The 13,573-nt window shown below is 42.1% G+C and overlaps 1 protein-coding gene across 4 annotated transcripts in view; it reads right to left on the bottom strand.

Moving 5' to 3' along the window:
- LOC102454878 (exocyst complex component 3-like) overlaps positions 1–13,573 on the bottom strand; it is a 131,607-nt gene that overhangs the window by 70,025 nt on the left and 48,009 nt on the right. For 2 of the 4 annotated variants that reach the window (XM_075926507.1, XM_075926504.1), the window contains exons 8-12: positions 11,160–11,270; positions 9,837–9,992; positions 5,454–5,575; positions 1,351–1,452; positions 766–933 (exon numbers count right to left, since the gene is read on the bottom strand). In XM_075926507.1, coding sequence (XP_075782622.1) covers positions 771–933; positions 1,351–1,452; positions 5,454–5,575; positions 9,837–9,992; positions 11,160–11,270 — 654 coding nt within the window. In that variant the 3' untranslated portion in view covers positions 766–770. The remainder of the gene's footprint in view (positions 1–765; positions 934–1,350; positions 1,453–5,453; positions 5,576–9,836; positions 9,993–11,159; positions 11,271–13,573) is intronic. The other 2 variants (XM_006120046.4, XM_075926505.1) reach the window with 2 other exon arrangements.

The raw sequence follows: 13,573 nt of genomic DNA, 5'->3' as shown, positions 1-13,573 counted from the left end.
CCCACCTGGGTAGAGAGCTCTAATCTAGCAGCAAGATCCTATGGTTGAAAATAGAATCTAGACAACTTCAGATTAGAAATAAAATGTAATTTATTCAAAGTGAGGACAATTAACCATTGGCACAAGGAGGGATGGGCCATCAATTGATGCCTTTAAATCAAGACTTCATGTATTTCTAGAAGATATACACCAGCTCACCCAGAAATTATGGGCTTGATGCAGGAATCACAGTGAAATTTCTCTAGCAAGTGTTAAGGAGGAAGTCAGACTAAATTACCATGAAGTTTCCTAATGGCCTTAAAATCTATTAATCTGAATTCTGTTGAAATGCCTTGGACGAGAAGAGATTTATGGAAGGACCAAATAGAAAAACATTAAGTATTTGTTGAAAAAGAAAAGGGATTGTCACTCTAAGCAGTACTGGATGGAATGTCTGAACGTGCTCTGTGATTCACCCTGCTAGCTCCAAACAAGAAAAGAAAATTAGGAGCCAAGAATAGTGGATTCTATTCCCAGCTCTTCCACTGACCTACTTGTAACTCAACCAAGCCACTTAGCTGTTCAGTCGCTCAGCTACTCTATCTGCAAAATAATACTTAATGATGCTCAGTGATGTATCAATGGAAAACACAATGTTAGAGATAAGGTTAGTCACTGCAGATTTGTATTGGAAATAAAAAATGGCATTACAGTGACTATTACATTATCTAGCTACAAAACTATAAACACACCTATATGAATAAGTATTGACATGCACACACTCACCTTTCTTAAAAGCAGCAGCAACAGACACAGTTTCCATATTTTTCAGTCTTTATGTCTGTTTCTTTTTCAATTCCCACACAATTTTCGTAAACCACTGCCAACAAAGTATTTCTTTCTGTCCAACTGAGAGTTCCTTTGATGTCCAGGATTATATTCAGATGCTCTTTCCTTTCCCAAAGTACCAGGAATCAGACCAGAGAAAAAGAGGAGACAAATACACTTGTTTGATCAGACCCAATTCCACAGGACCATAAGTTGTCTTGGAGACTGTTAAACTCCGACCTAGCACTAATGGCCGCCTAACATATTAAAACTGTATTTAAAATTGTGACCTTGTGGTGGTTTAGATGCTGCTTGTAATTATTAGAACTGGGAACACTGGCTGTTGGGAGTCTGGAAGCACAGGAAACAGGAAGGAGAGGGGAGAAAATTAGTCAGGACTGAGTGAGAGCTACAGAGGGATGCAGCAGCTTTGTAAAGAGGTTTCACTTTTGGTAAATAAAGTCCTGTTGAAGTTTGTTACTACCTTGTTTGCATGATACACCATTTTGGCGACGAGGATGGATCTTCTGCCTCTGAACCTACCTGCACCCTTTCTGCAAAGCCCAGGTGAGCCTCCAATTGCTTTTACTGCCTGGATCCATATGTTTGAGATTTATCAGCTTGCAATCAGTGCTACAGAGATTTCTGAAGTAAGAAAACATGCTCTGTTAATCCACTGCCTTGGAGCAGAAGGGCAGTGTATATTTTACACTTTTCCCCTTGCTGATGATAAATATGAGACTACACTCACAGCATTAAAGAACTTTTTTCTGCCGAAAGTGAATGTAGTAGCTAATCACTACATATTTTGCCAGTGTGAGCAGAAACCTGGGGAGACTATAGTGCAGTATATTGCTTCTCTGAGGACTCTGACTGTAACTTGTAACTTTGGGAATATGGCAGATGAGATGATTAGAGACCAGCTCATTGAGAAAACAACCATGTTTCGTGTAAGAGAACGTTTGCCTCTAGAACGACAACTTACACTGGAAAAAGCAATAACCATTGCTACCCAGATTGAGTCAGCTATAGCAGAAGCCAAAATAATGAGCATGGATACAGGAGGCCCAGTCCAGGCTGTGACTCCTTTGCAGAAAAGTCCACTATCACTGCAGACAAACAATTACAAGAAGAAAGCTAATGAAAAACCACAGAACCAGAAAATTCAAAGCACAGCAAAAGCATGCTTTCGCTGTGGATCCCCACACCTTGCAAGCTACACAAGATGTCCTGCAAAAGTAGCTCAGTGCAATCATTGCAAAAAGATTGGGCATTTTGCTAAGGTATGCCGCAGTAGCCAGTCCAATCAACAGGTGCATGCAGTTACAATACCAGATGTTACTGTGCTGCGGACAAAATCGCTACTACATATTCCAGAACAGATAAGGTGCACTGTAAATGTTTCTGCCTCATCTTCAGGCAAATCACATCCTATTCAACTAATGCTGGACACTGGCTCAGCAGTATCTATACTACCTGATTCCATCTATTTGCATTACAGGCAGTCCCCAGGTTACATGGATCCGACTTACATCGGATCCCTACTTACAAACGGGGTGAGGCAACCCCGCACTAGCTGCTTCCCCCCAGCAGACTAGGGAGATCCGGAGCGGCTTTTCTCAGCAGACACCTCAGCTTGAGAATAAAGGACTGAGGGAAGTGAGGTGACAGCCACCCTCTGCCTCATATAGAAGAAGTATTTGCAGAACTCCGTGGAGCAAAGATGTTTTCTACTCTTGATTTGCAGAGTGCATGCCACCAGGTTATGTTTTATGAAGATAGCAGAGACTTCACTGTATTTATTGCACATGAGGGACTATTTCGTTTTGCCTCAAGTGCCTTCCAAAAAATTATGCCAATGATTCTGAAGAATCAACATGAAGTTCAGTGCTATCTGGATGATATTATTGTGTTTGGAAATACTTCTGAGGAGCATGGCCAGGGCTTGACAAACCGTGGCAAGAGCTACTCACCAGCTCCGCACCGCGCATGCGCAGTGCCGGTGAATGGGGCGCACGGCGCAACCGGCTGAAATCTACTCGTCACGGGCAAGTAGAATCAGTGGTTTGTCGAGCCCTGAGCATGACAGTAACCTGCAGTCTGTGCTAAACTGAGTTAGCACAGCAGACCTTAAGCTCAACTTGTCTACATGAAAATTTAGACAAACAGAACTCTCCTTGCTGGGGCATACCATTTCACCGGCTGGACTAAAATCTGATCCAGACCATATCCTAGAAATTTCAAATGCTCCTCCTCCAACAGATTTGCAAACCTTACGTTCCCTCTTGGGTCTTACGTCCTGGTATGCAAAATTCATTCCCAATTATGCTTCTGTCATTGAACCGTTACAAGAATTATTACAGAGAAGTTCAACCTTGGTGTGGACAATGGATGCACAAGCTAATTTGGAAACTGAAAGATTTGATTGTACATAGTCCAATACTTGCACTATTCACTCCTGCATTGCCCACAATTGTGATTACTGATGCTTCTGATTATGCACTTGGAGCTGTCCTCACACAACTTCATGACGACAACACAGAGGACTGTTGCATTTGCTTCAAGGACACAGAGTGATGCTGAGAGAAAATATTCTACAGTTGAAAAAGAAGCAGTTGCTTGTGTCTGTGCTACTGAAAAACGGAGCACTTACCTGTGGGGCCGCACATTCAAGTTGCGCACAGACCACAGCCTTTTGACAACATTGCTAACCACAAAAGGACTGGGAGGAGCAGGGAATCATATTGCTAGATGGTCTGCAAGACTACTCTCTTTCAATTATGAACTGAAATATCAGTCTGGAAAACAAAATGTGATAGCTGATTGCCTTTCTCGCCTGCCTTTGTCTTCACCAGATGGTCCTCTGGAGGATGAGGATGAAGTAGTTGTGCTTATTACAAGCACTCTTACTGCAGTTACAAGAGAGCTGTTCTAAGCTGCTTGTTCAGCATGTCCAATTCAACAAAAGCAATGGGAATTTCTGACAAAGAGATGGCCCAGTAAGCCTAAAAGCCTTCACCCAGTTTTGCTGCCTTATTTTAGAGTTCAGGATGAACTTTCTTTGCTTGACGGCTGCGTGCTATGAGGTACACACCGGCTACTTGTGGCTCATACCACCTCGCACACGATGCTTATCAAGGAATTGTCAGAACCAAACAACAACTACAGGATCTGTATTGGTGGCCAGGGAAGGACTCCCAAACTGAAGCAATCATAAAATCCTGTGTCACTTGCCAAATGCATGGTAAGACAGCAGTGACATGCACCCCACCATACAGCCTGTTCCTCTTCCTGATTCTGCATGGGAAAAAGTTGTGATTGACATTGTAGGACCCTTTGATACTGCTCCAGTTGACTTTCATTATGCCATCACTTTAATAGACTATTTCAGTAAATGGCCTGAAGTAGTGTTTACATCACAAATCTCTTCTGCTACAATAATTAAGTTCCTCTCTACAGTTTTTAGCAGGGAAAGTAACCCCAAAGAACTGGTTTCAGATAATGGTAGTCAATTTACTTCCCTGAAATTTGAAAATTTTCTAGCAGAGAGGAACATTTTACACAGAAGAACATCCCTTTATTACCCTCAAGCCAATGGGGAAATCGAAAAGTTTAACAGAAACTTGAAAGAGAGTTTGCAAACAGTTACACTGGAAGGGCGATTGTGGATAACCTTCACTACTGACTTCTTGCAAGCATACAAAGCTACACGACATGCCACAACGCAAAGATCACCCGCAATGTTACTGCATGGAAAACAGATGAATATTAAAATGAACATTGCTGGATTGTTAAAGGCAAGACCTGATGCACCAAAAGAGGATGATGTGAGAAAAACAGTTGAACAGAACCAAGAAAGGTATAAGGCTTTCACAGACAAATGGCGGGGAGCTAAGGAACCAAAGTTTGAGTGTGGTTTCTTCATTAGAGTAAGAAAACCTGGAATTTTACGCAACGGGAACCATAAATTCACATCTTCTCTTAAAATCATTGAGAAGAAGGGACCTTACACCTATCAACTTTCTGATGGGTGGGTATGGAATGCTTCTTATCTTGCACCTGCCTATGCACCAAGAAGAGATGACGTCAACACCCAATCCACGTTGGATGAGTTCACCGTAATACCAACACAACAAGACATTGCACTACAAACAGGGTTTGAGAGACAGTCTGTCAGACCCAGACGACCACCTGTCTGGATTAGAAACTATGTTATGTAATATTTACAGTGTTTTCAGTATAATATTTCTGCCAACAGTACAGGGGCTTGTTCCATAGTTGTTGCTGTGGTTAGAACAACTGGCAGTGGGTCACTGAGGCAAGGAGGGCATAGGGAACTGGTGGTTCTTAGAGGGGGAGGACCCCAGAGTGTGGGGGCACTGTGGCAGGGCAGTACCCAGAGGGAGGACGCCATAGTCTGGGAGGGACTTGGTTCCTAACACAGAAGTGGAGAAGAATAGGTAACAACAGGCGTGACAGCAGCCAGAAGGGGGTGCGCTGGCACCAAAGAGCTAATTCCCAGAGTGACCAGCAGGTGGCGTTCTGGAGTCACACTGTTACAAGCATGAAATGAAAAACAGGACTATGTAGCACTTTAAAGACTAACAAGACAAGCGTGAACGACTAGAATCCATTCCATGTCTTACCTTAGATCTGGACACTTGTGGAGAAGAAGCACAATTTGTAATTTCATTGCTTCAATGTCAGTAAGTCCAATAAAATCTATGGTTCTTTCAATAGGATCATCCAGTGAAACAGTCCTAGGGCCCTAGGGATATAAGAACATGCATTCAACTAGTGTAGAAGAGAAATCCCAGTGTAATGTGAAGATCTGGCTTCAGGTTTAGATTTGGGTCACCAAGTTGGGGACCAAAATGAGCTATAAGCATTGCAGGGGCTGTGAAGTATCCTCCCTCCCCCCAGATGGAAGAATAAATAAGGTAAAACCTAACCGTGCAACTGCATTAGTACCCCCTACTGACCAATATATTTATCCACATCACTGCTGGCTTTAAACAAATCTGCCACGTGAAAAAGTGTTTGCTTTGTGCAGTCTAGGAAGTGCTGTGGATAGTCAGCTCTCACTAACTTGAAGCACACTACAGGACCGAGGCCTATACAATCAAGTAAAGAGCTGCTACATTTTTCATGACATTTGATAAATGAGGATTGGAATGAGCTGCCCAGAGATAGATTTTGAGTAGAAAGGTAATATGAGCAACTTGCTGCTCTGAATTATTTATGCAACAATATCAGCATAAATTCTATGGCACAGCAAAGCTAGGGAATATGCTATTCAGATTAGTTCAGGATGGGCATACATTCCCATGATATCTACTTAGCACTGAGAATCAGACTGGATTTTCCAGGAACCAGCACGTCTCAGCATTGAACATAAATTCAAAAAATAATATTTAGTGACAACCCTTCTCTCTCTCTTCCTCTGCATTGCAGCAATACAGACGGTGTGCAGTTCTGCATAGCAAGAAAACTGGAATTATTGCCACATTTTTGCTCCCTAACATACTCGTATGGTACAATATGTCTTGTTTGTCAAGCTCATTATTATTAAATACTATGTATTATAGTGTGCAAAAAGGGTCTCTACATACAAAGAGCTAAGATCTCTGTTCTACAACTTTAAATAGCCAAAGTGTAGGAGTAGTAATGCTTAACACAGTCTTGTTAGATCTTCTTTTACAACATATGCAATTATTATTTAGCAAACATTTCTTTAAGGGAAAGACTCAGAATTTCAAAATGTGTTTTGAGAAAGGACTTGAAAAGGGAACGTATGGACACGTGGCAGACTAGATCAGGAAACAGAAACCAAGGTAGTAACTGAATGCATAAATTGAGTGTGCAATATATATTTTGCATGCACAATTGTGCATCTAACTTGACTGAACATCAGACCCTTCATTTGTAAGTATATTTCTTCTAGGAAGATTTCCAGTGCTAATACCCTGAGCAATGAGACAGAAAAGAACATGAGTGAAGGGAGAGCACTTCACCAACTGCATATAGATTTGTTCTTTTATATTATAGGTTGCGTGTGTATATATATAATTAGGGTTGTCTGTGCATTGCTCATTTTACATGATAATATTAGCTCTTCATTCCATGTCTTACACAATGCTGAGCACAGCATTGCTGGAAAGTTTTAAAGTGATCTGTTAGAGAATTTTTTGTAACAACATATTTTTGGTAGTCTTGGAAAGCTTTAAGTTTTCCTTAAATGGCCCTAATACAGTTAGTTTTAAAAGTACAGTTTTCATTTTTCCATACTGAGACTCAGACCTGTCCTTTCCAAGGGACTGTCTGGGGTGGTCACCACTGGCCCTACACTTTTGGGGGCCCCATGGTCAGGCCTGGCCTTAGGGCCTTTGGCTGCTTGCTCTCTGCCCACGCTGGAAACCACACAGCCACCACAGCATATCACCTTGGGCCCTGCAAACTCTTTGGCTGGGCCTGCCTGCAGTGGCTACCCCAACTGTCCTATGGATGGGATTCGCGAGGTTACCTGGGGCCGGGGTCCTGGCACAGTGGCAGCAGGGCTTGCTCCCGCACTCACCATGGTGGCAGGAGCCAGAGCAGCCCTGCAATCTGCTCCTCTTCTCCCTGTCCTGTCACCCTCTCCCAGCCCGCTGCGCATGGCTTCTCAGCAGCAGCAAGAAGCAGAGCACCCTAGCCCCAGGAGGTCCTGCTTCCTGCTGCAGTGGAAAAGTGGGATGCCGTTGGCTGGGAGACAGTGGTGCGTTGGGGTGGCACGAAGCAGGCTGTCATGCTGCTCTGGCTGCTGCCACCATGATGAGTGCCACCTTGCTGCTCCATACCAGGCCCCCCATAATCCATTACTCAAGGGAAGGGGCAGAGCAGGGCTGGTGGCAGGGTGTGGGTGTTACCCTGGGCCCCACATCTGGGCTAATGGGGGAGACAAATGGGTTAATTGCAGTGAGTCTGAGCTTTTTCCAAGGGAGGCTAAAAACAGGGGACCGGTCTGGATCCACCTAGTCCCAGGGCGCTCTGCTTCCCACCTCCATAGAAAAGCCATGTGCAGTGGGTCAGGAGAGGGCCATGAGGCAGGGCAGAGCAGGCTGCTGGGGCTGCTTTGGCTCCCACTGCCACCATGAGTGCAGGATGGGGTGTGAGTCCTGCTGCCACTGTAACAGATCCCCAGCTCCAGGTAATCCTGAGGGTCCTGTCCATAGAATGGTTGGAGGGGCTACCCCAGGGCTCCCAAAAGCAGGGGGCCTGGTGCAGTTGCCTCAGACCGTCCTATGGACGGGATGGCTCTGCTCTGCAGTGCATTTCATACATCTCTGTACGTGTATTTTAGAAACATTCATGATAACCCTGGTCCCAGTGAGATGAGTCACCCACCTCTGAAATGCAGTAAGTAATTTCTATACTCAGTGGAACACAACAGCATCCAACAACCTGTCAGAGCAGGAAGAGAGATGGGTACTCTACTACAAGTGAAACTATACTACAGAAGACTTTCAAGTATAATTGCCTGAGTTAAAATTTGGCCATGACACTAGGATTAGTTTGGCTATGACATTAGGATTAGCAGCCCAAGTTTTGCAAAAGCTGGCACATGATCCTTTTTAACCCTCAGCAGTCAAAAGTGTGTCATGTAGTGTTTGATTCAAACAACGGGGTAATAAATCCCAATGACACATACAAAATGATGGGGTCTAAATTAGCAGTTACAACTCAAGAAAGATCTCTGAGGAGAGTTCTCTTAAAACATCCACTCAATGAGCAGCCACAGTCAAAAAAGCTAACAAATGTTAGCAGCCACTAGGAAAAGGATAGCTAGTAAGAGAGAAAATATCATAGTGTCATTATATAAAATGTACGGTATGCCCAAATCTCAAATGCTGCATGCAAATCAGGTCACTCCATCTTTAAAAAAAAAAAAAAGAGAGCGAGAGAGATATTAGAAAAGGTGGAGAAAAATACAACAAAAAAGATTAAGGGTATGGAATAGCTCTGGTATGAGGAGAAATGACACTGTTCAGTCTGGAAAAGAGATGACAAAGGAGAGATAATAGAAGTCTATAAAATCTTGACTGGAGTGGAGAAAGTGAATAAGAAAGTATTATTTATCCATTCACATAAAACAAGAAACAGGAATGACTCAATTAAATTAACAGGCAGCAGGTTTGAAACAAACATAAAGAAGTCCTTCATACAACGCACAGTCAACCTAGTGAACTTACTGCTAGGGGATGTTGTGAAGACCAAAAGTATAAATGGGTCAAAGAGAAATTAAATAAGTTCCTGGAGGATAGGTCCATCAATTACTATTAACCAATATGGTCTAGGATGTAACACCATTTTCTGGGTGTCATTAACCTTTATTTGCCTGAAGCTAGGAAGGGATGGCTCACTCGATGATTGTCTGTTCTGTTTGTTGATTGCCTGCATTGTTCATTCCCTCTGAGCATCTAGAATTAGCCACTGTCAGAAGACAGAATACTGGGCAAGATGGATCCCTATTGGACAAACCCCTGTCCACTGCAGAGTAGCCATAAGTGGCTAGTGCAGCCCACAAAGGAAGCAATGACAGGACAGCTGTAGAGTAGGCCAGGTCAGTGCTTCATTTCACTAGCTCCTACCTGTGTAGCTTCTATAGGACTCTACATTGCCCCTCTGGCAATAGCCTCATTGTAGAGCAGCATGGACAGCAACACCTGTTCTACTGAAGCAATTGCCCCATGAAGAGCAATGGGCCTACCTGGTGTAATTTACACACCCCAATTTTAAGTCTCTGTCTGTTTCCTGTTACAGGGGAAAGAGTGGAAATCTTGTGGTCACCCTACCTTCCAAAGCTACAATCTAACACTGTTTCCCCCCACTGATAGCAGATTTGAACTGCCAACACAATGTCTTACACACAACTGATGTTTACGTATGGAGATCCATGTAAAAGTTCGTTATATGCCCCTCACTGTCCTGAGAACTGTAGTCGGTGGTGGAAATAATATGCATAATATTGCAAAACCAAATCAAAGACTTACAAAGTTTTCTTCAAATAGTGTTCGCATTGCCCTGTGATCTGCTTTAATTTTGTTGGCAATATTCCTCCGCTTCGCAGAAGATGACTTCCCAGAAATAGTTAGGAGAGCCTGCATGTACTCAGTGACAATACTCTGATAGGCAGCCTGGATGAGAGTCTGTTCCAGACAAAAACAAAGATTAGCCTCTTTGTGCTGAGTGGGTAGATATGAGTAAAGGCCAGACACTGGCTACTTTATCTTCACTTAGACGCATGCCCAGATCTTCCCCTCTCTACCCTTTTAAAGAGTCTAGCAGAGTTACTCTAACATCTGGATGTACTAAGGTAGGTAAAATTTGCTTGGAGATGATAGTGATGAGGGTCATGTAAATACTCACAGGGAAAGAGAGTGGTCTGGCCCTCAATATCACTAAAACAGTCCATTGGACATAACTATAGTTCATTAGCCATTTAAATTAGGTCAGTTTTAGGCTGCAGTCCAAGCACAGTGGAAATCTCTAATCCTGCCCCAAACAAATTTGGCAATACAGATTAGTGTTCAACAGCTGCCCCAGCACCTGACATGGCATTCATGTGACAAATGTCCAGTGACAAGTTCTAAAGAGCAAACAGAATTGTTACAAAATTCTACGTGGCAATGCTTTTTGTGTCTTTAGATATTTGGACTGAAATTAGCGATGATGGAAGGTGACCCATTTACAGATGTGAAATTGGAAGTATTTTTTTTTTTAACCGTTGCACATGTATAGCAAGGCAACAGCAATGCAAACCTCCCCACCAACAAGAAGAAGGATAACCCATTGTTTCGGGAACTAGCCTTCCACATAAAAAACCCATGTTCAAATCCCTGCACTAGTGCAGACTTCCTGTGAGACTGAAGGAAGTTATTTAGGTTTCTCTTGGCCTTCATTAGCCACCTACAAAATAATGATAATAGCAAATCCCTGCTTTTTAGGAATCTGAGGATAAATGCATTAAAGAGTATGAGGGTTTCAGATACTATGGTAATGGGGGCCTTGTAAGTGCTTAGCTAGACAGATTACTACCGGGGTGGAGGGGAACCACCTTTTAAGATAGTCCAACCCTCCCATCTCCCAGGCTACCCATTCATTTCTTGGTTTCTCTGCTAAAATCACAAGAGTTGTAATAGTTGTTTCTGTGGTATTGACACCTGTCTTTTAGGAACTTGACTGAGACCATTAAGTCCTCTTCTAAATCATTTTGGGCTAACTGGGAGTATTGTTTACCTTTGAAATACTTAGCTATCCCAACACCCAATGGCATGGTTTGTGGTGATTTTTCTTAGTAATATCTTACTTCTTACCTCATAGGTCTGTGTATTTTTCATCTCAAACCTTGAAAAACTTAACTGTAAAAAGTTGAGAAATGTGTTCAAATCACTATAATCTTTTCTGAAGTGATTCTTCAGTACCACCTGAGGAACAGGAAATAACCGAGGTCAATGGGCCATTTAGATTCACCACAGAGCTGATTTGTAGACATCATTTCTGTTTGCTTCATCCACTTTTAGATGTGGATTCATTCACATGCTGCAGCATTTTCTTTTTATTCCTTTGTTTCAAATTATAAGCAAAACAATGAAAGCAGTAAACAATTAAAACCCAAAATAGACTACATTAACATGTTACACCCCAACACTGGAAGACCTCAGACTGTGAAAAAGACAATGAGGGTGAGATAATACCTTTTATTGGACCAACTTCTGATAGTGAGAGAGACAAGCTTTTGAGCTTACACAGAGCTCTTCTTCAAAGTCTGGGAAACTAATTCAAAGTGTCACAGATAAATACAAGATAGAACAGATTGTTCAGCATAAATAGTTAAAACACATTTCAAGGAACCATTCAAGGTGAAGTGGCCCATTAACCCCTCCAACTAGAGGAAGGAGGGATGGGAAAGAGCCCTTTTTAAATATTGGCATCACATTAGCTATCTTCCAGTCATTAGGTACAGAAGCTGATTTAAAGGTAGGTTTCAAACCACAGTTAATAGTTCTGCAATTTCACATTTGAGTTCTTTTAGAACTCTCGGGTGAATGCCATCTGGTCCTGGTGACTTGTTACTGTTAAGTTTATCAATTTGTTCAAAATCTCCTCTAATGACACCTCAATCTGTGACAATACTTCAGATTTGTCACCTATAAAGAATGACTCAGGTCTGGAAATCTCCCTAACATCCTCTGCCAAGAAGACTGAAGCAAATAATTCATTTAGTTTCTCCGCAATTACATTATTGTCTTTGAGTCTCCTTTAGCATCTTGCTCATCCAGAGGCCCCACTGATTGGTTAGCAGGATTCCTGCTTCTGATATACTTAAAAACATTTTGCTATTACTTTTTTATTTTTTTGGCTAGCTGTTCTTCAAACTCCTGTTTGGCTTACATTATAATATCTTTACAATTATTTTGACAGAGTCTATGCTCCTTTCTATATTCCTCATTAGGATTTAACTTCCACTTTTTAAATGATGCCTTTTTATCTGTAACTACTTTTTACTTGGTTGTTAAGCCACAGTGGCAGTTTTTGGGTTCTCTTACTGTGTTTTTTAATTTGAGATATATATTTAAGTTGGGCCTTTATAATGCTGTCTTTGAAAAGTCTCCATGCAGCTTTCAGGGATTTTACTTTTGGCACTGTACCTTTTAATTTCTGTTTAACTAACCGCCTCATTTTTGTGTAGCTCCCCTTTCTGAAATTAAATGCCACAGTGTTGGGCTACTGAAGTGTTTTTCCCATCTCAGGGATGTTAAATTTTATTTTATTATGGTCACTATTTCCAGGCGGTCCAGTTATATTTATATCTTGAACCAAGTCCTATGTTCCATTGAGGACTAAATCAAGAATCACTTCTCCTCTTGTGGGTTCCAGAACCAGCTGCTCCAAGAAGCAGTCATTTAAGGTATCAAGAAACTTTATTTCTGCATCCCATCCTGAGTACACCCTGACGTGTAACCAGTCAATATGGGGATAGTTGAAATCCTCCACTATTACTGAGCTTTTTATTTGTATAGCCTCTCTAATCTTCCTTAGCATTTCACAGTCACCATCACTATCCTGGTCAGATGGTTGATAATATATTCGTACTGCTATATTCTTATTATTAGAGTATGAAATTACTACTCATAGAGATTCTATGGAACATTTTGGTTCATTTAAGATTTTTACACTTCATTTGATTCTACATTTTCTTTCATGTATAGTGCCACTCCCCCACCAACATGACCTGTTCTGTCATCCTGATACATTTTGTACTCTGTTATGACTGTCCCATTGATTGTCCTTATTCCACCTAGTTTCTGTGATGCTTATTATATCAATATCCTCCTTAAATACAAGGCACTCTAGTTCACCCATCTTATTTTTTAGACTTCTAGCAAAATGTTGAGTATAAACATTTTAAAAATTTGTTCCTGTTTAGCTGTCTGCCATTTCCTGATGTGTTTAAATGGCACTCTTTTTCATTTGATTGTTTCTCATCTGTTAAACATCACATGTTAAACATTACATTTAGCCAGTTAACCACTTAACCTGACTCCAATGGGTGGCGAGGGTCTGGCTGGGCTTAACCCCCCCCCACACACACACACACCTGCACCATGGTGGAGGGCTGCTGCAGCCTGTTCAGGCTTGCTGTGCTGCAGGCTGCTCCAGTCAGGCTGAAACGAGCCTGCCACAGGTAGGGGCTGCTTGGGCCAGGCTGGTCCCTTCAAGCTGCAGG

This window comes from Pelodiscus sinensis, chromosome 4 (genome assembly GCF_049634645.1).
Source record: "Pelodiscus sinensis isolate JC-2024 chromosome 4, ASM4963464v1, whole genome shotgun sequence".
NCBI classification, from domain to species: Eukaryota; Metazoa; Chordata; order Testudines; family Trionychidae; genus Pelodiscus; species Pelodiscus sinensis.
The sequence above is the reverse complement of the archived record's forward strand: the minus strand, read 5'-3'. Positions and strand labels throughout refer to the sequence as shown.